A 27,719-nucleotide genomic window follows, 5' to 3' on the forward strand; every position below is an offset into this window, starting at 1 on the left:
ACAGATTATAAGTTGAATTTATTTTTCTGGTCTTCAAAAGTTATTTGGAATCACATTTCATAGAATCATAATAGTTCATTTATTAGGTTAATCCTTTTTAAGTATTCAGTTGATTAAGCAATGTCTTTCTTTGACAAAATTGAACATTTTTGCTTATGATGCATTCTTTATAGATATTCTCTATTCTCTATTTAGTGATTTTTATAATTTACAGGGTATTACTATTTGATTTTACATTACTTTATTTACATTACTAAGAAAGTAATATAAATTATTAATGAAATTTCATAATTCCTTACGTGTGAATAGCAAAAAGAAGTGTATGGTAATATTTTTAGAGCAATTCCAGTTCATACTTACTAAGCCGAAGTCTTTTCCTTTTTAAAGAAATCCACTCAATAAAAGCCACTCCAAGGATGCAGGTGAATAAGTCAATAAAAAGTGGCTATAAATGCAAGCAGGTTTTATTAGTCGTAGGGTTCTAGTCTGTTTTTTTCAAACACACTATGTGCAGTAGCGTGTTCTGACATAGTGTCTTCACTGTGTTGTGTGCAGCAATATTTTATTATATACTGAGTACTTGCATTCATCTTCCCTATTATCTATTGCAATAGCGAATTCTATAAACAAAGTAGGCCACCTGGTGTTCATGTAAGTGGCTGTTCTGGGGAAGGGTCTAAGAAACAACAGCTAGGATAATAAATTCACATGTTTTGTATTCAATTCACATGTTTTGTGTTCTTGGTGGTGAAGAGAGTAAACTCCATACAGAACATATCAGAAGCAAGTAAACTTTTTGCTTGGACTTAAAGCTTTACAGGTTTTGTCAGGCATGCAGCCTGTGTATTTTAATTACTGATCATCAGAACAGGAGGTGCGGTAGTCAGTGAGAAGCTGTTTCATTGCAAACCATTATTTAAGACCAGGAGTTTGAGGCTGGAGTGCAACTAAAGTGTACAGCAAAAGGTGACTGGAGAGTGCTCCCTGCCTCTGGGACATCAGAGGACATATACTGTTTGACATCCACAGTGCTTTGGGCAAGGCCTCTGGATAAGGTTTCTTGAAAATCCATTTTGAATTACTTTTATTACCTTAATACTACCATTTCACGAAATTATTCTTTTCTTATCATACTTCTGAAATTAATGTTAGGAAATGGATCTGTAATTCCTCAGAGTTTTTTCCTCTTTCTGTGCTTCTCCACTTCTGTAGTGTATCTCCCCCATCCTCCAGAAGTAACTGAAGATAATCACTACTGGTTTAGAGATTATTTCAGATAATCCCTTATCTTCTTCGGAGTTATTTTCATGAGTCCTTGCTGACTCTAAGTTCAATTGCTTCTCCAAATATTTAAACTATTAATTTCCTATCCTGTCCTATGCCATCACCTCTATGTATAAATTAATTACTAAATATGTAGTCACAATGGAACTTCTTGCTAATACTGTTAACAGAAAAAAGTCAGCATTTTTACCTGACCTATTACTATTTAAGCAATACTTGCAGTTGTTCACTTTAAACTTCCACATATTTTTAGCTTTTGTTTGTGCTGATATTTGCTTCTTGACTATAGCAACTCTTCCTGAACCTTGTCCATTCTTATTTCATCTGTGCCTATTCATCCTACTCTTATGCACATCCTTTGTCATACGTTTGCATACCATTTTGAATAATTTCTTTTAGAATTTCAATTCCTAAAGAGCTCTTGATACATATTGTTTTCTTACACTGCACCCTGTCTTTCACATATCACTTTACCCTAATATACTTTATTTTACGATACTGCAGTCTTGTTTAGCAGCTGGCAGCTCTTTGTGAGACCTCCTGCTGATACCAAGACAGTCCTAATGTAGACAGTACAAAAATAGCTCTGCCACAATGTGACACTTCTGCTAATGTCAGACTACTCTTTTGAAGTACTGAAACATCTAACTTCAATGTAAAGACAAGCTCTCTGAGGACCAAGTGTAAAGGAGGAGTCATCTTTCAATAGTGAAGATGTGAGAAGGCATCACTGCATAAGGAAGCTACCCCTGGATGTTAGCACATCTAGAAACTGTTGCTTAGTAGATGAGAAATAAAAATGCTGGTACTCGGCTGGAGAGAGTTAGTTCTTAGAACACAAAGGAGCACAGGGAATACTGTAACATGGAGAAAGATGTAAGGGTATCTGCTTACTGATATATGCCTTGTATGCTTAGTTTGGAAAATCTCTGAGTAACAATCAATCAGCTTTAAAAGCAGTATGGATTATTTTTTCCTAAGGACTCTTGCCCCCAAATATTCATCCCTCTATTCGTATTCTTGTTTTTCACATGCTTTTCTACCAGCATGAAACTTCCCTACCATCTTCCTTTGTGATTCAATCCCCAATCTTCTCAATGTATTCAAAGTTCTTCACATTTACCTTTGGCAGAAATAGAGATGAATCAGCACCTCACCTTTATTTCTTCATGCACCTCTTTTCTCGCAGAAGGAGGTACAGTTGAAGAAACTAAGGGGAGAGAGGGAAGAGAAACTGGCAGTGAAGCTGCCAAGATGAAACAAGAAGCACAGGAAGCAAGTTGATCTGCATGTGTTTCTCACTGCTCCTGTTCTTAATTTGTTCAGCTAGAGGTTTCTTTGTAGGCTGAAGTAGCAATGCTGTGCTGGAGATGTTTTTTTAGAAGAAAGTTCTTTGGAATAATTGATATTTCTCTCACTGTTTCACACCATTCAGATAGTCAGCTATTAAGTATATGCAGCTTTTCTCATGGATCATAATTGTTTTCTTTGAAAAATGACACTGAACATTAATGCAGTCATAATTAGTAGAAGCACATAAAGGTAATGGTGCCAGTTCATTTACATTATAAAGGCTTATTTCTTATATTTCTTAAGGTTGGGGGTTTTTTTTCCCAGCATCTTTTAATGGTGCTATTTAAAACAAAATTTAAAATAAAAATAAATAAATACATAGATGAATAGCTCATAAGCAGGTAAGAGATCAAGTTAAGATGCAGTTTTTCCACTTTAAACATTATTTATTATTTTTATAAGTTATTCCAGAAGTTTCATTGGAGCATACTAGAAACTTAAAATTTTGCTTCAAAACTGGGTTATTAATCCAGATCATATTTATGCCTTTGACAGCTTTTTTAATTGTATATGTCAAAATTTGTAAACCTTTTCTTTTGTGCCTTTATGTATATTCAGGTATATTTAAGTGATACTCTGTATTGCAGTGGAGTGACATTTCTGCATGAATAGGGAGAGACTTATGAAATATGAGTTTTGAAAATGCGTATAAAGAAAGAAATGATTGAGAAGGTCTTGCTTTCTTTACACAGCAGAATTTGGGGTACATGCAGATGGAAACAAAATCCTTGTGTGTAGGAAACAGTATACAAATTTAACTGCCTCTACGATTATGAAAACAATTCTATTCCCAGGGTGAAAACACATGATAATATTTCTTTGCTGCTGCTTTTTTGTTGTTGTTTTTAAAAAACAAAAATTTCTGTTTGAAAGTACCACAGTTCAAACTGTTGAGGTTGCAAAGAGAAGTCAATAAGGGTAGGAATCACATTACCTAAATTTAGCTAAGAAACAGGCAGTTGCATAGATTTTTCTTATAGCCAGGAGAATAACATAGGTGCCTATCAAGATCTTTCTGTTTCTTTGCTGTCTGGAAAGAGTATAGGCATATTAGATGTATAACTCTCTAATTTTTTGGCTTGCCAAAGTTAAGTGAGATAAACCCCATCCTGGGAGGTACTTAGGTTTTGGTATATGGTTCTGTATCATTTAATCCCCATCCTCGTCTTGACCCATATGTATGCATTTATAACAGAGTATAAGAATTACAGTTGCTTAATAGTTCTTTTTCCAAGTTTCCTGCAGTCTTTTTCAGATCCAAGTTTTCACTTTTAGTAGTTCCTCTGCTGTCTCCAACTCCCATTGCTGTATTGCAGTGCTGAAGGCTCACACGCTGCCAGCAAGGTGTATTGTATCCCATTTGTATTCCTGTCTCTCTGCACCAGCTGTGGAGGCATGTAGCAAACATGTGGTGCCAGATGAAGTGGAGAGTGCATACTTCTCTCTTCTCAGCCCCTTGATATAGGGACGTAAGGTGATGCAGGAGGAGATCTTTCCTCTCCCCACAGTTATGTCAGGGCTGCAGGTGTCCCTGCTTTGAATAGGGAATGAGCTAAGTGAATAACTGTGGAGTCCAAAGCATTCTTCCCTATTGCCCTTCCTACTGCGAAGTAGTACTGGCTGTGAGGATGCTCTTAGCAATACTCAACCCTCATTCTGCGGAAAACCTGCATGGCCAGTCTCACATACATTTTTCCAGGCACATCTGAACATGATAAAATAAAATGTAGCATAACAAAAATTCTTCCTATCATACAGGGAGCTAAATTATTTTGACTGAACCAAAAAGAGGGGTGAAAGGAGATAGGATCCCAGTTAGCCCAGTTTATTTGCACTGGTTTATGCTAATAATCTTTTTATTCAGCATGTCTTTGGCTCCTGCAAGGAAATAACATTTTCTGTATGTTTAACATGGCTTCTGTATACTTTGTGTGTATATTTTTGTCTGAACCATGGAGAAAGGTTGGAGTGGAATATGGGCAGGGTATGACAGCATTCCTACTAACCTTAAAGTATTCCAGGTGCCTTTTCATCATGTCCTGCGCAACTGCTTAGGATGAAGCCTGAGAGCTGATCACCAGTTTGGTTTATCGCGATTACAGAGTGGGATTCTTGAGTTCCCGCTGGTTTGTTACTGTCGGGGCCCCAAGCTCTGCCACCTCTTCTCCCTTCCAGAGTGCTCCAGGCCACCTCTGGCACACTGCAGCCATGCAGTCTGGGGTCAGGCTGCTGTAGACAGAGCTGTGTGCAAGAGCTGCAAGGACCCTTGTTGGGGCTTCTGCTCTGCTTGGCAGCTGTACGTCAGCTCCATCCTCATCATCATTCCTGTTATGGTGCAGGTGGCAGTGCCTGCAGGCTGTGACCTGTTTGTTTTGCTGTAGTAGTCCCCCTTACTCCCTGGCAGGGCCCCTCCAAGGGGCTGACAGGCTCTCCCAGCACTGTACTCCAAGTGACAGCGAGGCCTGGCAGATGCCCAGGCTCCCAGCAGGTCTGGCCACCTCATCCCCACTGCCTGAGTCACTCCCAGTTGTCAGACCCACCAGCACACCTGCACCATTTGACCATACAATTCATTTCCAGCAGGCAGCAAAAGGGAGTACGGGGGAGAAGGAGCCCTGATGGCCCATAATGGGTTAGGAATGACTGCTATGGCCCTGAAACTTTGTGTCATACCGTATCCATACAATCAAGGCTCCTGCTGTTGTCCTGTAATCCTCCACATCGCATTTTGTCCTAGGGTCACTTTGTTTATGGTCATAGATAATTAACTCTGTGTCGAATAATGACTTGTTATTGCTATGTATTAGCTGCAAGTGTGTATGTGTGTCTATACTTTATATACTTCATATATATACACCTGTAAGGTTTACATATATGTAAGTTTTATACATATAATTACATCCCACAGCTGTAATTTGCTAAAACCAAGTAGGCAATAGTTCCATGGTCATTAGTCTGTATGTTACAGCTAAACAAGCTGTAATACAGCTCCAGATAGTCCAGACAAACCCTGACACATCCTGAAGCCCTTGTCATTATCATAACACAGAGCCTTTTGGCCTCTTACAGGCGTACTGAGTCTGGCTATGATGGAGGTAACTTTCTTCGTAGCAGCCATATGATGCTGTGTTTTGTATTTGTGGCTAAAACAGTGTTAATAACACACCAGTGTGTTGACTGTTGCTGAACAGTGCTTGCACAGCACCAAGGCTTTGACTTTTTCTCACTCTGACACATTCCACCCCCTCAGCAAGCATGGGCAAGGAATTGGAAAAGGACCCAGCTGGGACAGCTGATGCAAGCTGGCCAAAGAGATATTCCATACCATGTAATGTTGTGCTCAGCAATAGAAGTGATACAGCGGACAAAGAAGGTGAGGGTTTTTCTTCCGAGGTGGTTGTTGCTTGGAGACTGGTTGGGCATCAGTCGGCTTGTGGGAGGCAGTGAGTGATTTCCTTTATATCAGCTGGTTTTTCACTCTTTCCTTCACTTATTAAGCCATAGAATCATAGTATGGTTAGGGTTGGAAAGGTTAAGATCATCTAGTTCCAACCTTCAAATCTTTATCTTGACCCACAGGTTTTCTTCTTTTGCTCTTCTTATTCTCTTACCCTTCCTGCCAGGAGGGGGAAGGAAGTGAGCAGCAGTGTAGGTGCTCAGCACTGTCCAGACTCAACCCACCACAACAGGCAATGGCATCACCATATTTACTGAGTTACATGTCTTCAGACATCCTCTGCTTCCAAAAGATTATCCACAGATTTGGTCATACAGATCTGGTATGGCCAGGATACAAGTAATAGCCCTGTATTTCTTCTGCTCTTTTCCTGTGGCAATTGTAGTTTTCCTTGTGCATAGCTATAGCTTTTGGTCTTCTATCACAAGCCTTTCATTAGTTATAAAACAGGCTTTTTGAGAACAAGATCCTTTGGAAGAACTCATCAACAGTAGGACAATTTGCAGCTTGTATCCTTGCATATAGGGGAGTATGTCTTTCCTGTCTAATCTATTTCCATCTGGATTCTATGTCATTACTACACTTACTAATTTTGCACTTTAAGGAAGTGTTTCACTTTAAAGAAGGGAGTATCAGTCAGGGTTTGTCCACCACTCATTTACGCAAACTATGACTGCCAAAAATAGAGCCAAAATCAACAAAACTCTTCATTATCTGAACAGACAGGAAAACATAATTTGAATCTTGAAGAGTAAACTTAAAGGAAAGCGTAAACAATGTTCCCTTCATTTTAAGCATGTCTTACACTCTATAGCCTTCATTTCACAAGTATTTAACCACATGCCTCATTTATAGATCTGTTTAAGCAATTGTTTAACTAAGACCTAAGTAAGTGAGGTGTCTACAGTTCAGTATAATAGTTTCACTCATAATGACAAAGTTGAATTTATAAATGCAAATATTTATGAAGAATTTAATGAGAACTCTGATAAAAGGCTTGCCATCTTTTGTGTCCTTGGTTTTGTATATTTAGTGTAATAGTAAAAATCTAGTATATAAGCACTGAATTTCTTATCATTTGGAAATATTAATACTGTATTCAGTATCTAAGTCAATGCTAATTGCATCATAGAAACTCCTCAGCATATTAATATGTCTGTGTATTCTTCCATCTCTCTTTCGTAGATGAAAATGGCAAATAAATGCTGTTCTCCCTCAGACCAGGTAAGGCTTTCAATATGTTATCCATTTTTTTTACATTCTTGTCATTGCACTAAGTTGCAAATTTTGTAGAGCTTATGCATGCACATTTAGTCAGTTTTAAAATCCTAAACCCAAGTTTTCTATGGTTTGAGGTTCTGAAATGACCTACTTAATACAGCAGGTTCTTACTAATCCACAGTAATGAGTAGAATCTTCCATTGTAGACCTAAAAAGTGGATTAGGTGGAACCATGAAATAAATGAGGGGAGGACAATGGAACTCACAACCAGGTCTTGGAAAGCATAGTGTATGTTTGCATTCAATATTGCAGCAGTGAGTCTGACAAGTTAACTCTGTATTAACATCACATACAATGCACAGATAGCCAAGGAGTGTATTATAATCCAGTCTTTTACATGTGTCGTACTGTGCAGACTACATTTGTCATGACTGTTTGTCTGGGACTTTTGGAGCTCAGCAACCTAACAAGGTATTTCTTCTGCTTCAACTAGCCAAATGTAGTGAAGACCCAGATGAATCGACTGTGCTGAGAAGTGTTCTTACTTCTTATAGCATTGCAAAGAGGTTTTTTCATTTACTTTGTAAAATACAGTAGTAGCATTTTCCAGACTAATTCCATAATTCTGGGAAGTACTTTGCAGCTTGTATTATAAAACTAATGAGTTTCACTTGCATCAATCTGGCATTGAATCATTACTCAGAAACAAAGAGCCCAATCCCTTCTGTTTCAAGAAATGCTGGGTTTGTAGATTAATAAAGTGAAAATTAGGCAAAGTGTCTTTTACAATGTTTTACTGCAGAAATTAATCAGGGAATTTTATTACACAGGTCAAACTGAGTAAAAAAAATCCTCTTATTGGGATCAAATAAACACTTACTAGTTTCACAGCTTGTGTATTTTTTCATATGTCACAATTTCATCATCTTATTTGTAGAATGTACTTGGACATTTATAGACTCTTCTGGAAGTTGTTAAAAATATTTAACCATTGGCATTTTCTTAACACATGAAACTGTTTTCTTATATTTGGGTCAGTACTTAGAAAAAAAAATAGACCTCAAAAACCTCTACATATTAGATAATCGAGTTACCCACAAAATCAAAATAAATACCTATTCTATATAAGAAGTGAGCATTTAATTACTCTCTTTGCCATGACTTTTAATTATTAATTAAACTGATATGAAAAAGGTGTGATTATGAATGCCAGGAGGAAAGGTATTGAATTCGGATATCTTGCAACTCTCTACTACAAGTACTTCAGTAACTGTTCAAAGTTTATTCATATCAGTATGGGCATACATAATACGTTTAGTTAAAAAAAGGAAGACATATTTTTCCTTATTTTTAAAAAAATATTGGGGACAGTCATACAATCTGTCACTAACTACCTAATTTGATTTCCTAAATAAACAGGGTAGTCTCCATAAACTGCCTAGATAGCCAGTGCAGACAATTATTGTATTTCAGAGAGTTCTTCAAATGTGGAACTGCATATCAACGCTTTAAAACATCCTTTATGGGAACCTTTTTCTGTCTTGACTATACTGAGGTCCTAAGAAGAGTAGCCTCTTAATGTATCATCTAAAGTAGGTGCCTAAGGTTAGGCAGTACAAATCTATCCCACTTTTTCCACTCCAAAATGGAATTTTTCACATTTTTCCATATGAAAAGAAGGGAAGATACAATTAGGACCTTAATTTCAGGAGTTGAAAATTTAAGGTGGAACTGACAGCAAAAAACATTGTTCTCTGCCAAAAAGTAAGAAAAAATAAAGTTTATGATTAATTTGGGCAGATAAGTAAATAAAACCAGCAAACATAAAAACATTAAAGAAGCATATGTGAAAAACTCAGTCTTTAAAATGTCCTGTGAAAATTTACTTTAAAAGCAAATAAAATGTGAATCATATATATTTATCACAAATGAATGAAATAAAACTTGGCAATAATAACTGAAAACAGAAGAGGCCTTGATCTGCCCTAGATTAATGGAGCCTATTAAAGTCAGTTACATAATGTTTGTACAAACCTGAATAGCTCTTGCTGATGCAATTGATTTAAAATTTAGCGGAAGGATAAACTTAAGAAATTGAAGGTCGCTTGAAGAGCTGCCTTGAAGTAAAATTGGTAATAGCTGCAAATTTATCTTTGCTTTTGAGTATGGACTTTCCTGAAGAATTAAACAGGTCCTTAGAGTTTCATTATTGTGTCGCCTGTGGTGAGTTTTCTCCGTTACCATTAAGAGTTCTTTAAGAGAAATGATTCCCAGCAATGCTTAAATCCCAGACTGTTCGTGAGAATTGTTTGGGGAGTTCTAGCTATCCCAGGGCATGTCATGCTAGTTAGTCCATGCCAAGGACTATGACTGTGCAGGGATTACACACATTTTGAAGGTATTGAATAAGTACCACTGCTAAAGTTCTGGCTTCAAGTGCATACATAACCTGTGTAGATGACGAAGCACACAGCATCTACACACTGAATACTTTTAGAGCATATTGTTGGCTCCATAAGGACAGGAGAGGATTGAGCCAGTTTGTACATTATTTTATTGAGTGTGGAAGATATTTACAGCCACCATTCTCCAAATATTATAACTTCTGATTCTGCTTGATATAATTTATTATAGTGCTCTAGAGACTTGAAGGCACTTGATTCTGTATTATCAGTAGGCGGTTAGATTGGGGACTCAATTTTCAAAAAGATACACACTTCTGGATTGCTCAGTATATTTTGTAAAACAGTAAATTAGGCAATTCTCTGTACTGAAAAACTACTTGCAAGGTTTTTTATTTTGTTTCCTGGGTGGTTTTTTGTGATTTTTAAGACTAATATGACCATTTCCTGTCCTCTACTTAAAAAAAAAAAAAAAAAAAAAAAAAAAAAGTTTCTTCTCAGTAGAAATAGAAAATATTGATTAGATGTTAGTTAAGACTATGTATATTTTTTCTTGTGATGCTGTAAAACAGTTTTTCATTACTTCCTAGAATGTCTCTTCCCTTGTTGGTTTTAATTATTTGCAATGACCTCCAGAGGAAATCATACAGAAAGTGAAATCTAGAGACAAGAGTTGTAAAAGCATAGCACGTCATAGTACCAGGAAGGCCAGGGCACAGACTAAAACGCAACCAGAATGGGATAGATGGGTAACAAAAAATTGTTCTTTAAGTGCATTAACAACAAGAAGACAAAGAAAAAGGTTTGTCTTCTACTCAGCATATCAGAGGTCAGACTTCACTAAAAAGGTCAACTGCAAAAGATAGTTATTGCAAATAATACTAGTGAAACCAAATAAAATCTCAAAATCTCAGATTGCATTACAAAGGGAAGTTTTAGTGGTATGTATGATTTTAATACCTGGTGATATTTGAAAAACTGGTGAAAGTAATCTCATAACTATTATCAAGATAGTTCAGGGAATTTGTGTCTGCCAGGTGACATATCAAAAGATTAGGAAAGGTCAAGCATCATGGCTATTAATGGAAAAAGAAGGAGAAATTGGAGAATTAGAAACAGTCAATTTGACTTCAACCTCTAGAAGGAAATTTGAAATACATAAACAAAATATTTGTATGCAGCTGCAAGATAACAAATGAATGTCTGCCATGAAGGATTTGTGAAGAATAAATAGTGACAACCAATTTAATTTCCTCTTGTGATAGTAAAACACATCTTGTGGATGGGTGACAGGCGGTTGCTGCAATGTATTTTGATTCCAGTAAGGTTTATGACATTTCTTGACATTACAATATTTTAAACAAGTATTATATAGATTTGGTTGTGCAGACTTTGTTGGATAAGCCAATAATAGGTATAAATGATTCATTTTCGAAACTGGCATATTGACTAGAACTCCTGAAAAATTCTGTCTTGGATCCAATTCCCTTGAATACTTCCTTTATGGTGCATTAGCAAAAATAAACTTACTAATTTTGCAGATATTAAATATCTGAAAATGCTTTAAAATACAGTGTTACACATAAGAATGATCTTGACATATTGAAGAATGAGTCTGAAAAACAGGGTGGAAACCAATTAGGGTACAGCACATATGCAAGAATAATCAAGAGTATGTGAGAGGCTGTGAGAAACAACTGGAGAAGTTGTCACTGGAAAATATTTGAAAAGTATCTGGGGATGTAAATTCTTTTAGGAAGGTTTGATCCATTGTCTATTGCCTTGCTAGTACTTAGGGAGGCCATCCCAGATGCCCCTGTCTGCAGAAACCAGTCAGGTAGAAATAATGAAAACCAACAGTCATTGTTACAATTTATTATTATGGTTTATTATTGCATCAGTCTGTGATAATCAGGTACAGGGCTGGTCAACAGAGACCCCCAAAAACCCCATTCATATGGTTACCTTATATTCCTTTTTTCCCGCTCCCAAATAAGGAACCCACCCACATTTTACTCCTTTTCCATTGGGCCATGTATTTTCTGATTTTTACATGCTGCTTTGGTTATTTCAGCTTTAATCTGTGATACTGCCACCACTGTCTGTAGGTCAGCACCCCTGTTTCATTATCTTTTGACATTTTTAACCCACTGTTCAATTCCTTTTCATGTATTTCACCTGCTACTTTATCCCTTTACTGTTTTATTGGTATAGGTGCAGGCTTGAGATAGCCAGCCAACTTCTCCCTTTGCTTTGTATGCAATGTCCAGCAGTCTCTCACATTGTTACCTTGTCAGTTAAATGTCAGGCCAAGGCTGGCTATTTACCTGCATGCTGTAACAACTATATCTCTTCTGTGGCTTTTGAGAAAGAGGCAAGCATCACGGGCTGTACCTGAGTTACTGCAAGACATGCAAAGTGTTCCTTTTGCTGTAAGGCCTTGGCAGGAGTACTGCATTTGATTTTGTGCACTATATTTCCACATACTGACCAGAGGTTTTCCATGGCCTCTATGGACAGGTTGAAAGAGAGGAACATAAGAAAGAAGTATTCAGGAATGGTAACTTTGTGCTCAGAGAATAACATATGAAAAGAGGCAAGGAATGATGCCACACAAGCTACATATTTTTGTTCACGGATTTTTGCTCCAGCTATGAACTGAATAAGCTTTTTTTGCTCTTCCAGTCTAAGGCTAAAATTATTTTGAGTTTTTAATGGATTGGGCAGAAAAAGTCTTAAATTTTGGCTAAAGCAAGAGCAATTCATGTTTGACATGAGGACTAAAGTGCTAGAGTAGATTGTTCAGAGAAATTATGAGGTCCCCATTACTGGAGATCCTTAGGACATTAAGGAAGCATTTTTTAGAAACAAAATAGGTATCATGGTGCTGAATTTTGGAGGGGGTAATATAATAAATTTCTCAGAAGCCTATTTTCCCCTCTGTTTTTGATAATTATATGATCCTGATTCTAATTAAGGAACTTCTCTAATATGGAGGGTTTCCCCATTATTCTTCATAGCAGAACAGCTGCCCCAGGCATGCCATGAGTATGTTTGCTTGCCTTCATCCTGCAGAATTAAAGAAACCATGGATGTGCTCTTGTAAGATCAGGGGTTTTGTGGTGGGTGTTTTTTGGGGTTTTTTTGTTTGTTTGTTTGTTTGTTTGTTTTTAAAGATTAAAATGTTTTGAAAATATCTATCATATAGCACTGAAGTTAATTTCTCCTAGTTATTAGTCTGGAAAAGTTAGATCCTTGCAGACTATAATTTTACAACTTAAACCTGCAGAAAGGGAGCAGGATTAAATTCCATTAAACTTGAAGACACCATAGAATCATTGAGTCAGCTAGGTTGAAAAAGACCTTTAAGATTATCAAGTCCAACCATTACCCCAGGACTGCCAAGACCACCACTAAACCGTATCACTGAGGGCCTCATCTACATGGTTTTTGAACACTTCCAGGGACAGTGATTCCACTTCCCTGGGCAGCCTGTTCCAATGCCTGATCACCCTATTGGTGAAGAAACTTTTCCTAATATCCAATATAAACCTCCCCTGGCGTAGCTTGAGGCTGATTTGAGGTGCAGCCTCACCACTGCTCAGTACAGGGGGGTGATCACTTCTCTGGCCCTGCTGGCCACGCTATTGCTGATACAGGCCAGGATGCCGTTGGCCTTCCTGGCTGCCTGGGCACAAGCTGGCTCATGTTCAGCCATCAGTCAGCACCCCCAGGTCCTTTTCCACCAAGCAGCTTTCCAGCCACTCTTCCCCAAGCCTGTAGCACTACATGGGATTGTTGTGGCCCAAATGCAGTGTAGAGATAGAACTGAGATCTGCCTTGGTAATTATTTTAACTTCATTTATACAGGAGGTCAGTTATGCAATTCCTAATGAAATACTCTTGGTCTACTTCAGAGATTTTTTTCTGGTCTTCCACTTCCACTAAAAAAACATTTTAACAGAAGTACTACTTTAAAGCACTCAGCTTTTTAACCTCTACTCAGTTAGGTAATATGTGGTGCCTCTGTGACGTAAATAACTATTACTACTATGTTGATTTGAAAGACAAGCAAACTGAAAAAAAACTCTAGTCAAGAGATCAGCCAAACTCAACAAAATAAATCTATAAGTAATAGAATTCTGAAAACTATGGTTGCATTTCTGAACATATCTCATGAAGTCTTGCAATGCTTATAAGACATATACATTGACAGTATGTTTGTTCGTGGTATTCCCACTTTTTCTGTGTTAATGAAATATTCTTATTAGATTTCTCCTTGAAGTTTGAAGACTTCAAAACGGTGGATTCTATAAACTTTATAAAGCATGTCAGCTAAAGGAAACCTACTCCTATTTAAAGTAAAAATGTATGAAATCGTGTATTTAAGAGGAGTTTCATACCCTAATATGTTTGCCAATGGTCAGCTAGGTCTGTAGTGTCTCTGGCAGTAAATGGCACAAGGCAATTCTATCTTTGGTGAAAAATCATGGTCTCCGGTTAAACTGTTTTCCCAAGCTTGCCTTAGCTCTTAGAAAATTGGAAAAAAAAAAAAAAAAGAAAAAAAAAGAGATAACAATTCTTCTTTATTCTCCTTTTCTTTGTATGTTTCTGCCTTGTGGATTGTGAAAAATATTTTAGAGTATATAATTTTCTGCACAGGCATCTACTTTTCACAGCTTTTAAAACCCATTGCTTTTCCATTCATTATTACCAAACTCTGGTTTCACTGGATTACTACGAGATCGGTCCTTCTTCAGGATTACTCTACAATTAAAAGTATGTTAACACATTTTTAAGCAGAATTATCATTTTATTGATTGGGGGATAATTTGTACAAGGAAACTGATATTGAAGTTTCAGACTGAGTTTTCTTCTTTGAGAACTCTTGCCACAGCTATAGCAAAGAGCTATAGTTTGAAAGATTTTCTTTTTTTAGTTTCCCAAACTGCAGAAGAAATAATTCTAGTCTTTATTTGGTGAGGAGGAGAATAGGTTGTTAGGTATATTTTATTGTTGTAATCTTGCTAAAAAAATAAAGTAGATATATAAGACCAAAAAAAAGAAAAAGTGAAGGACCTGAGTTTTTCGCTTGTATTTAGTTTGTTTAGTTCCTGCTGCACAAAAAGTGCTCCTGATTTAGTATAATATAAGATTGCATAACCAGTAAGACAACTTACTGGTACCTATCTTCCAGACTGAGTTTTGCGTTTTGACTCCTAGCTTGAATAAGAAGGCTATAATGAGAAAAAACAAGTGATATTTTTCCCAGCCTCCTTGTTAAAACAAGCAAACAAAGAGAAGAAACAATTATACCCAACCAAAAAGACTCATAATCCAAATCTTGCACAGGCAGCCAATTCCTGCGATGATACACAAATTCAAGACATACCTGTCTTTATAGTTCACTTCTGGTTAGTTGTGCTCTTTGTGGCATTCAGACTGTGCCGAGCTTGGAGTTACGGATTTCATTCTTGAGCTGAAAAACATAAAACACTTGAGTGTCATAATTTCTATGTTCCTCTGTAGTTTCATCTCTAAAACATTCTGTTTGGACATAACTGAATGCAATTGGTATGCAATGGAAACCATTAATGTAATGCATCAAAACTTCTAGTATTTCAAATTTTGGGGGATTTGTTTTGTTTTATTTGATTGTTTGGGGGTTTTTTTAGTAAATCATTCTGTATGTGAAAGGACTGCCCTTTTTTTCTTCCAATATCTGTACTTTTCAAAACATGCAGTCTAACACTTGTTTTGGAAACGATGAAAAAGCTACCTCAAGATGTACTTCTCTTTGCTTTCTTAATTTTATATTGTTCCATTGTGCTTCATAGTATGACACTGTTAGCTTGCAGGCCAATCTGGCATCTGTTGTAGATTCTTATCCCACTTCAGTCACTTAAATGTACCCATCTGTTCTGTGTCATACATCAGACATCTACTTGATTTTCTTTCTTCATTTCCCTCTGGAGTGTTTTGCATCATTTACTTTTCATAACTATTTAACTAAAAGTACTATATAAAAAATGTGCTGATTGCTTTATTAAATGTAACACATAAAGTTTATGGTCATTGTAGCATCTAGATGCTTTATTGCTATAGCAAAACAATAAGTACAAATAAGAACTTTCATTTATCTGCTGTGATTGGATTACATTTTGTTAGTGACTTTTTTAATCTCCCCATAATGAGCACCATTGCTCATTTTGTTCCTACAGGAACTTTTGGAAAGTGTGTTAGAACATATTAAAAACTTAATAACATATCTATAATGTATGGGTAATTTTCCAGGTGTATGTGTAATTTTCCAACGAGTTTCAAATAGCAATCTCAAATTGATTATGCATTATGGGAATAAAGTGGTGAAAGCAGCGCTAAGAGTGGGACAGTTTGTAGTGCATTTGAGCACTCCTTAAACTTCAAATGGCAGGTTTCAATCCAAATAACAGAACAGGTTTTATCCCAGGACTAATGTTCACACCCATGTACTGAAACACAATTAAAATCTCAGTAACCTACTCATGAACCAAAAGCAGCTTGTTATTGAGTACCAACGCTCAGTTGCTTTTGTTGTATATAGGCTTTTGTTGAACTGAATAATTATTCTTTCTCCATTTCTGTGGTCTAAATGACCATTAAATAAACCAGTCATTAAGAAAGATGTGTGGAAAGAAAGTAAAAAAATACTAGATTTTTTTAATATCTCTATAAAAAGATGCATACTTTTATTACTTTTTCAATATATGCATAAGTTAATCACTGATTCCAACAAAGGAAGGTGTTCCATTTTCCTTCTTTATTTTTTTAAGGACTTTATGTCATTATAGGCAAGTATACATTGGGAATCCTCTTTTCTTTGGGTTTTTTTTTTCCCTCCCAAATATTTTTTCATTAATTCTCCCCCTTTTATATACTTGTATACTGTTCTTCCTTTTGTTATTTTCATTTTAATTTCATATTTTCTCCTGTTTATTTTTTGTCTTACTAGATTGATTTGTTTCTCCTCCTAAATGTCTTTTGCAATGTTTGTTACTCCTTGTCTTTCATATTCATTAGTAACTTACTTTTTAGCTTGCCATCCTGTTATCCCCAGCCATGCAAATGACAGTAATGCAGTTCTATACCCAGTGAGCTCACTATTTATCTTCCAGTAGCTGTCCCACTTCAGCTACCTAGCCTGACTATTGCTTCTTTCCCCAAAAAAGTATCTGATTCAATCTTTTATATCTGATGGAACAATCCATATTCTTTCCCTTCCTTCTCTCCTCAATATACAAAAATTCTAAAACAAATGAACAAGCAGAAAGCTTGTCTGTCTTCTAGTTGTACTATATTTCTCTAAATGTAAATATGTACTGAGAGTTCAATCATTATTCTGCAGAGATACTTTCCAAATTTTAAATTGATCTCCAAATGTGCTACTTGCTGAATTTTTTCACATCTTCAAAAAAAAAAAAAAAAAAATTGAACAAGTTGATGTAGACATTAATTTTATAGGTGCCTTAAGAAGTGCAGAAAATTCTGTAACATTTTGTTTACTAGCACTTTCATTTCTTAGGTAAGCGTTTCATGGTGCTAACACAGAAACCAAAATCTTTGGATTTAAATGTCTTTTGGAAGGGTTTTTACTGTTTTGGGGTGGTGGTTTGTTTTGTTTTGCTTTGTTTGTTGGGGTTTTTGTTTGTTTTTAATGACATTGACTTATAATGTACTAGGTAATTTTTTCGTGTAAGGTTTTGTTTTCTTTTGTAAGATATAAATCAGCAGACCGTTTTTTCTTATATTTCTACTGTTAGGCATATAATTGTTTCCGTGTTCCACAAATTATATTGACAATATAAAGCTAAGTAATAGTGTTAAAGAAAATGAAAATTGAAAAACTTTTAATCTGTTTCTGATATATCCTGGAAGTTATAATCAGATTTAGAAACAAAAAGGGTCCTTTTATGTTTTTAAGGGTTCTAAAACTTTCTCTGTGTTTTGATAGTCTAATATTTGTTTTTTTCTGGTTGAAGCTCTTTTTTCCTGGAGTTGGGTGTTTTGTTAGTCATTTCAATCAAGCAGAGTAATACTCAGATCAATGTATTCAAAATATAACTGAAGTATTACTGTTTGATTTTGCGTAGACTTCGATGAAGTGGAATGAATAGGTGACCTAAGCACAATACATATATATTAAGAGTGATACCACAATGTTCTAATAATTCAGTGAGTAGAAAGGCCATTCCCCCAAAATCTAGTCCAGTGAATATGGGTTTGTGTCATTCCTTTTTTTTTTTGTCTGAGATTGAAAGAGATTTCAGCATGCAGAACAGCTTAACATTGAGTTTACAGCTGTTAATAATTATAAAAATCTGTTTCTCTGTGTGGAGAAGGGTGTACTTCAAACCAAGTCTCTTGATTCTGATCTAACACAGGTAGACTGGTCACAATATGATGTGGCTGCAATAAAACCAGTAATAATACAGTTCCATTTCAGTAAAACACTTAGAACAGATGCCAAAAACAAAGTCTGCAGCTAATTAGAAAATGCAGTCTTATGTTTGTAGCTGAATACATACTCAAGAAAATTACCCAGAAGATTAAGTGCTACATTAAATTGATGTTATAACATTTGGCACTCTTAACACATCTTGCAGCCATAGGTAAGAATACAATAATGATAGGGCCCTCACATGAATTCCAACCTATGGTTTCTGCCAACTAGATAAATCAAGTCTTCCTGTCAGTCATGGAAAATCACATGTGTATTTTGGAATTCCAGTCTTCTAGTACTATCCTGCTCTGAGTATCAACTAGGAACTTCATGTTTTCCTTCTTTCAGTATGTTAAATGAACATCTTTGATTTGCAACAAATATATAGTTATATTTTTCAGAATGTGTCATGTTTGCTTTAATATATGACACTTGATTAACAAGCTAGGCAAGCTGCAGAATTTATCTGTGACATAGTTTTGTCAATCAACATGGTGAATAATTCCAAAATTATTTGTTGGGTCCTGCTGTAAGAATAAATGGTGATGATAATGTTGGTGAATGAAGAATATAATAGAGCCATATCCTTTGCTTATTGATTGATCAATTTAATCAGTAAACTAGGTTTTTAGCAAAGATTTTAATGCTGTTACAGGTTAATAAATGGTGTCCATTTGCAAGTCAGCAATCATGGTTTTATATGTAAAGGAGAATATTGTACTGTTTGTGCCCTGTGATTTGGACATCATTATTCTTTTTGTGTGCGTTATTTGGTATTATATTACCACACTGATAATACGGAATACAGTTTGTAGTAGATAATCAACAATACTATAGTATATTTGTTAAAGTAATGAAGTATCTAAACATCCTGTTTCTAAACCTTTACTGACTACTGTAGAAACAAAGCTTTAGTGAGAGTTATTAAATTTACAGAATGGCAATTTGAGAACTGGAACAGCTGCTGTATTTATTGTTCTGTTCCTTAGATCTGCTTAAAATGTTAATGCTAGAGCTCAGTAGAAGAGTATAGAGGGTGACTGTCTAGCTCAGCATAATTATTTATTATTTATTTCTTGATAAATTGCATAGTAAGAGAATAGATACGTTAAATAACAAAATTAGAAAACAACATGTGAGATTTTCATGACACAAGAATGTCGTGCTTATATGTCTATATGCATCTATACTGTTAGCTGCCCCCTGTCCATACTTGCCATCTCTGTGTTCTGTTGCTAAAATAACAACAGGTATACACCCTGTGCTTTCAATCGAAAAACATTCCTGAGATCACCACATTTTCCACAATTTTATCCATAGGACAAATGCTGATATTTTCATGCATTTTAATGAATGCCTTCTTAGAATCATAGAATCATAGAATCGTTCTTCAGGCTGTTTCCACTGACTTCCAACAAAGCTCTCTGGGCTCAGTATATTGACAAGTGCTATGACATTTTTTCCCCAGTGTAAATCAGTATTTTCCATAAGTGTAGCCTTAACTGAAAACAAGCAAGCTTAACAATATACAGCAATAGCTGTATATTCAGATTGGTGGATCAGTATAGATTCAAGTACCTCTTTCAAGGGCAATATGTTCCTATTAATGTTTGCAAAATGAAGCCTAAAATGGTTTTGTTTGTTATTTTTGGTGGGTAACTACATTAATGGTATTTTTTTATTATTATTATTTTTTATTTTTCAGATTTACCTCAGAAAGGAAGAATGCAGTTTTACTCTTTGTTTTTATTTTTCTTTAATGTACCTGAAATATAAAGGCATGCATTGTAAGACATTGTAATACAATGTAATACATTGTAATATACATTATACATTATATACATATTACATAATATATAAAGAAGACATACATGCATTGTTAGAGAAAAACTATGTAACAACTGAATTTGACATCTAATTCTATGAGAACATAAATTGTCATGAGATAAAGTGTATATATAAGAAAGTACATAAACTCTGAAAGACAATCAGTGTGACAGAGATGCTTTTTTACTAGTGGCAAACATGAGCATACAGAAAGCTGTTTGATCTATTTCTTCAGATGTACTTCTTTAGAGGTACATATAAAAGAAATTCCACTGAATCCAAGTTTTGACTGTGCTATAGATAATGTAGGAACATGTTTTTTATAAGCTGGTGACTGAAATATTTCAGTATACCTAGGTTTTCTGCTGGCTCTAGTCTGCTGAGACATACACAGGTAGCTTTTACAATGATCATTTCAGACAAGATTCAGACAATCTCTACTTGTAAAGTCTTTTCAAGGAATTGTGACACATTGGCATGTTACCATATACTTCAGGACTATGGGAGTGGTGGGAAGGCTAATGTGAAGAAGTAGATGATACATCCTTTTGTAATATGACCACTCTTCTTTGTGGAAAGAATTGACCTATTCAGATATATCTTATGCTCCAATGAAAAATAGAGCTTTAATTTTCTATTATTTTCTTTTACAGGTCATACATATGGGATGGGTAAATGAGAGACTTGAAGGAATTGATTCATCTCAACTCTACAAATTCAAGTTTCTAGCACTGAAGGGTTCATCCTTCTATATTTTCAGCACTCCACCGGTAAAAAAATTGTATTTTTGTGACAGTTTCATTATAAATGGAAACCAGTTTGTGATGCTTGGGTTTGTTTTTCCTTACCAAGTGAAGTTGCCAGCTGAGATTTCAGAAGAAGTTAAAGCCATAGATGTCACTGTATTTCAATAAGCTTTAGATATTTAACCTCTTTCAAAGTCCTCTGAAAGTCTTACTGTACCTGGATAGTTCAAAGAATTTCCAGTAGGCAGTAAGTGTTTCACTTTTTAAAGATGTCAGGTTCAGATTTTTCTCTGGTTTGTTAGGCTGAATATTTCTTGCCTTATTTATTCTAAGGTATTTCATAGATGTAATGATTTGGTAGTTCCTCTATTTTCTTAAAGAGAAGATGCATCATGAAGCAGACCATCCAAACTATTAGTAGATACTTGTGGATTTTGCACACAGGCAAGGACTGAACTGTTACAGAGAATCCAATCATAAGTGTACAGTTTGAACAGATGACATCATTTTGCTTTGATAATTTACATAGCTAGTAATGAGAATTCTATCTTACAACAGATGACTTACCTGGCACTTCTCTAAAAAAAACCCAAACCCTAAGAAACAGTAATTTAAAAGAATAAAACAGAAAGGAGCTGTAGAATTCTAAACTCTTAAAAAGTGACCCATACTTACCACATGGTATTGTTTTATCCTTACTTTCTTTTTTTCTCCAGAGAGCCTTTGCTTTAAACAAATCAAAAAGAAATAAAACGTGGAATTAGAATGTTCTAATTTCAATTATGCAGCTTCTTTTCAGTTGTGCTTGGAAGGTGGTCAGTCTCCCTTTTATTCAGCTGTTTAAAAGAATCTGACCCTTTACATGTGCACCATCTGCAATACCTGTGGGAAGCGCATACTCTTCAAACCTTATTTATGAACCAAAATGAGAGGCAATCAGTAACATTTTCTCTTTCTTTGAATTTAAATTATAAATCCAATGATTCCTATTAACTTCAAGCATTTTTAAGTAGCCAATAGTATTCTTTTTAAAATGAGCCAACAGATTTGGGAAAAGGTGGGGGTTTTTCCCTGCTGAAAGTTGTCTGTATGTTAAGTCGAGGAACTAAACTTTGATTCAATTATTTCAATCCAATTAAAATGCAAAAACAATACAAACATATTAAACAAATAAATAACAAACCACACGAATGTTTTTCCTTTATAAATTTTAATTATTTTCAGACCTTTTTTTGAAGAAACATTTTTGTTATAATTAAAACTATTCATCTACACAGTACTAATTTGGGATAAATGACTTCATTTATCATGTTCAGCACTCTACTATGAACAGACAAGTGAGGATGAATGTTTGGTAGTATTCGTACCATGTTATTTGTCAGTATCTACTACACTCTCAGCACAATATTTTTGTAAAAACAGTGACTTTTCAGAAAAATTAACAGAGGGGACTGCTTTGGTCAATGTGTTATGTCATCCCAGTACTCAGATACACCAGTAACTGTGACAAAGCCTATAAAACATAAAACCTGTTGACCAGTTTTCTTGCTATTTATACAGATGTTTTATATCAGGAAAACAAAACCAAACCAGAAATTGACAGTTTCCAGCAACCACCCATCTGGAGAATTCAAACCTGGATCTAAAGCTACTCTTCAAAGCTGATTGTCAGTGTCCTGAGGGGACTTCCAACCCTGAATATCTCTGACCCCCTTATCTGGGGCTCCCCAACTCTTCCCAGAACCGAGGACACCATTGCAGCCCCTCCCTGTGCTAGCAATGCAGCAGGACCAGTATCCAGCTCCCCACAGTCCTGGCCTGCCTAGCCACAGGCTCCAATGTTCTGGGCCCACATCCAGGCCCAGCCTCAGCCCATCCGTGTCCCTAGGGAGGTGCCTGGTGCCTGGAGAGAGCTGCCCTCAGCCCCTGTAGCTGCCCTGCTCCTGGCTGGGGCACGTACTGGGCCTGGCTGACATGGAGGTAACTTTCTTCTCAGCAGCCCCTATGGCACTAGGTTTGTGACTAAAACAGTGCTAGCACAGCAGTCAGTGTTTTGGCTGATGCTGAGCAGTACTTGCAGAGCATTCCTCTATTTCTCACTCTGCTCGCCCAGCGAGTAGGGTGGGAGTGGGCAAGGGGTTGGGAGAGGACACAGCCAGGACAGCTGACCCAAATAGGCCAAAAGGGATATTATGTCCCATAAAACATCATGCTCAGCAAGAAAAAACAGGGATTTGGTCTTCAAAAGTAGCCATTGCTTGGAGACTGGCTGGGCATCAGTCTGCTTAGGGCAGGCAGGGTATTTAAAAAATGGATTGCTCTATCACAGAAAGACAGATGTTTCAACTTGCTTGATCTTTAGTAGATTAGAGTTTAACATTTCAGAGATGTTTCTATGAAGTTACTACTATTTGTATATGGAATCAGTATAGTGTATCATTGTATCGATGTAGTGGGCACAGAGTAGATGACTTACAGTTATCTTCAGTTGTAATCACCTTATCCATAACTTTGCAACTGCTTGTAAAAGGATCTGGTACAATTTCTACTCTCTTTTTATTTCACTGTGTGTAAAAGATTATATGAATGTAAATACAGCTGCTAACTTTCATAAGAATGAAAAACATAGTTAGCCATGGGCAAAAATAAAGAAAATTGTGGAAAAAGTGTGGATATTATAATATGAAAGAAATTACTGTAGAAGATAATACTCTATTTATACTCCATTTCAACAATCTCTCAGATGGTGTTTCCAAAAATGTAGAAGGTTCACCATAGAAGTAAATATCAAGAATGATGTGATTAACAGACAGTGGTCTTCCTGCATCCCTAAAGTGGCTTATCTGACTGTATTTAAGAAATTCACAGATTTCCTTTACAGATTGGTGTATTAGAATTGTGATACATTTCTGAAAACTTCATATGTTAAAAACACAACCGAATGAATAGAAATTATTATTGTGTCGATGTTAATATACAAGCAGTATTTCATTACATCCTAAAAGCATCTGATACATTTCTGTCAATTTTCAGATCTTGAAAAGGTTCTGAATTCACATTCTAGAGGAAGTTGGGGAGACAGTATTCAAAATTGTCATCCAAAAGAAAACTACTTTTTATGTCATTGAAAATTTCCAGAAAAATGCAATGTTTTGTTTTTATGGAATACAGGCTATTATAGGGGAGGTTTGCACTGGTTGATTTTTATGTCTTTCACATAGTTCACTGTGGCTTTTACATTCAAGTCTTCAAAGTAGCCATATCTTTGGAGCTGTTGTGTTATCCTTAATTACAAAACTATCTTTTACAACGTGATTAAATAAATAGCACTGAAGTGGTTTACATGAAGGCAGCTAGGCAATCACTGCATGTGGTGCTTATAGTTTTAAGAAAAGAAATACAAGAATTATGTGAAAGTAACGGTTGTAGTTCCACCTTTGAAAAACACTGCAGAAAAGAAAGCTCATATAATGTAATTGGCACATGAGCAGTCCTTTGAATGTTAGAGAGCACTGCTATGTAAGTTCTAAGTATTTGTAATTTCGTACATTATAGTGTCAATGTAACGTGTTAGGAAAGAGATAGCAATGACTTGGATGGCATAGACTTGACCATAAATGCTTTTGGTGAACTTTCTAACTCTACACACAACAATTCCTCATTTAAATTTGTTCATATATTTGCTAGGATATGACTACTCTTTAGTGTGTGTTTTGTACCATCAAGTTTCTTTTGATTTGGAAAACTTTAGGGCTTCTTACACTGCTATATCATAGTTCATCTCAAGAACATTTCTTGATTTTTTTTTTTTCCTTTTCAATATCTTTTAGTTTTGGGGTTTTTTTTAATTATACTTGTCTCGTTTGTTTTCCATTGAAGAGTGGAGAGACCAGTGAAATTAATTACTCCTGAACTAAAACTATTTAATCTTTTGCCTAATCCTTTTTAGTACTTCTAGGTGAGTCAGCTTAATTGTCAGATAATGCAGCATTATCTGTCTTCCAGTAATAAGTACTACAGCCATTTTGATCCCTTTTTTTTCCCCCATAAGTTTTACTCTTTAAATGTATTCTATTTTACATATATATTGGGGGACACTGGAGAATTGTACATACAGATTCAGTGTTCACAGAAACTCAAATGTATTATGTTCCCTTTGACTTTAAGGAGTTTGGAAGTATGATTCACTTTTACATGCACCCCATATTCACGTTTTATGTCTAGTCAATCCTTCAGTGCTGGTACCTGAATAGGCATGAAAGTCCTTTATACCTATATTATAATTGCAGAATTCTCTTCTAGGAAGTAACTTTTTCAGTTTTTTGTTTACTACACGTGTGTGCCAAAATGAATTTAACTTTATTGTTTTCTCTATTTTAAATGATAAATTTTAATCAGTGATTAACAGACACATTTAAAGCTAAGTATGTCTGAGATTACTTGGACTAACTAGGTAAAACTAGATGTTAAAAGTTTATTCTCAGAAATCCAATGTAATGCCTGTTTTTAAAACATTAAGAACTTACAGAAACTCATGCTGAAGTAAAAAGTACTGCAATATTTGGCACTTTTGTAACTCTACATACTTATTTCAATCTCACTACAGACTTAAAATTGTAACTTCAGGTTCCTATTTTTCTGTCTTTGTTCCTTTTTATTATCTTTGTGATCAGCTCACTGTTATCTGTGAGTTTACAAATATGTTGTTTTGGAGTCTTTCTGAGAGCAATAATATATCCAAATGTCTACAAACCCAAGTATTCAATGTATCACATAATGCATTGTGTTAGGTAAGCAATTGGTCTTCCAATAATAACATAAAATCATAGAATCATAGAATGGTTAGGATTGGAAAAGACCTTACAATCACCTAGTTACAACCCCCCTGCCATGGGCCTCATACTAGACCATGTAGCCCAAGGCTCTGTCCAACCTGGCCTTGGACTCTGCCAGGGATGGAGCATTTACCACTTCTTTGGGCAACCTGTTCCAGTGCCTCACCACTCTCACAGTAAAGAACTTCTTCCTTATATCTAACCTAAAGTTTCTCTGTTTAAGTTTGAATCCATTGCCCCCTCTCCTATCACTACAGTCCCTGATGAAGAGATCCTCTCCAGCATCCTTGTAGGCCCCCTTCAGATACTGGAAGGCTGCTATGAGGTCTCCACGCAGCCTTCTCTTCTCCAGGCTGAACAGCCCCAACTCTCTCAGCCTGTCTTCATATGGGGAGGTGCTCGAGCCCCTGTATTGTCCTTGTGGCCCTCCTCTGGACTTGATCCAACAGCTCCATGTCCTTCTTAAGTTGGGGACACCAGAACTGCACACAATACTCCAAGCAAGGTCTCACAAGAGCAGAGTAGAGGGGCAGGATCACCTCCTTCAACCTGCTGGTCACACTTCTTTTGATGCAGCCCAGGATATGGTTGGCTTTCTGGGCTTCGAGCGCACACTGCCAGCTCATGTTTAGTTTCTTATTGACCAACACACCACGACTGCTCTGAATCTCTTCTCCGCCCAACCTGTAGCTGTGCCCAGGATTGCCCCAACCCAGGTGTAGGACCTTACACTTGGCTTGGTTGAACTTCATGAGGTTGGCATTGGCCCACCTCTCAAGCATGTCAAGGTCCCTCTGGATGGCATCCCTTCCCTGCAGCATATCAACTGAACCACACAGCTTGGTGTCATTGGCAAACTTGCTGAGGGCGCACTCAATCCCACTGTCCATGTCGCTGACGAAGATGTTGAACAGGGTCAGTCCCAACACCGATCCCTGAGGGACAACACTTGTTACTGGTCTTCACTTGAACATTGAGACGTTGACGCATGCGGCCATCCAGCCAATTCTTTATCCACTGGCTGGTCCATCCATCAAATTTATAACAATAACATTCAGCTGCTGTTGGTCATAAATTCATATATTAGATAAACAAGAATTAAAGTGGATTTTTTTGAGACATGAAGCTGAATGACTGAATTTTCTGTGTTAGCATACTGGAAAATAAATATACTTACGTAACTCATCACAGAGATTACAAAGATGTTTCCATCATACTGTAGTAATAATGGTGACAAAAAAAATTAAATACTTTCTAATGAAATACATTCAATTATGATAAGACTCCTGTAGATGCTGTTTCTGTAAAAATTGAATGCTATTTGATAGTCTTTTCTAAATCCTGGATATTAAATGTAGTAATGTGCCTATATTTAGATCATCCATAGAATAATGGCGGGTGAATTTTTTTGTTTGTTTTTTTCATCTGTACATGATTTTAGAATAAAGAATGTGTTCCTAATGTTTTCTTTTGATATTATAGGTAAGCACACTAGACTGGGTACGAGCTGAAAAAATTTATAACCTCTGTGAGGTTCTATTTAAAATTCACAAGGTAGGTTTCCTAATGATTACAATTATTTAGTAAAGAAAACTTGCCTTTTCCTGTTAATTGTAAGCTCAAGTTAATCTTAACTAGGAGCAGCTAACATTTAAATAGTTCATCTGCTGTTAAGAAAACTGTTTGTAATTGCTAGTGCATTAGCTGTGCAAGTATGAGAAAATGTGGAAAATGGATTAAGCTCCAAGTGTGCAAGTTACTAAAATGCTTCCATATTAAAGAAAATTTTCAATATTAGAGCTGGTTGTATAAAGTATATGAGACATCAGGTAAGCATAATGAAGCTGGATATCGCTTTTTTCTTAGTGGGTCAGATTTTTAAGTGAATGTGATGAAGAATGCTATTGCTGTAATTCCTGATTTATATAAAAATACTTTTATTTAATTTGAGTAATTAGAGGTATTAAATTATGCCCTTTTTAGATCACGTATAATTTGCAAATATTATAGTAGGTTTTACCTTGCAAATGTCAACATGGTGCATTTGTGTACCATAAAATTCTTCATTTTTTTCCACCACCTAGTGACAAAGTCGTGTTTTCGGTTTAACTTGT

The 27,719-nt window shown here is 36.0% G+C and overlaps 1 protein-coding gene across 1 annotated transcript in view; it reads left to right on the forward strand.

Annotated features, from left to right (window-relative positions):
• SNTG2 (syntrophin gamma 2) overlaps positions 1–27,719 on the forward strand; it is a 157,811-nt gene that overhangs the window by 98,804 nt on the left and 31,288 nt on the right. Inside the window, exons 11-13 of the mRNA XM_030491170.1 lie at positions 7,280–7,318; positions 20,678–20,794; positions 27,088–27,159. Coding sequence (XP_030347030.1) covers positions 7,280–7,318; positions 20,678–20,794; positions 27,088–27,159 — 228 coding nt within the window. The remainder of the gene's footprint in view (positions 1–7,279; positions 7,319–20,677; positions 20,795–27,087; positions 27,160–27,719) is intronic.

Source organism: Strigops habroptila, chromosome 6, assembly GCF_004027225.2.
Source record: "Strigops habroptila isolate Jane chromosome 6, bStrHab1.2.pri, whole genome shotgun sequence".
Lineage (NCBI taxonomy): Eukaryota > Metazoa > Chordata > Aves > Psittaciformes > Psittacidae > Strigops > Strigops habroptila.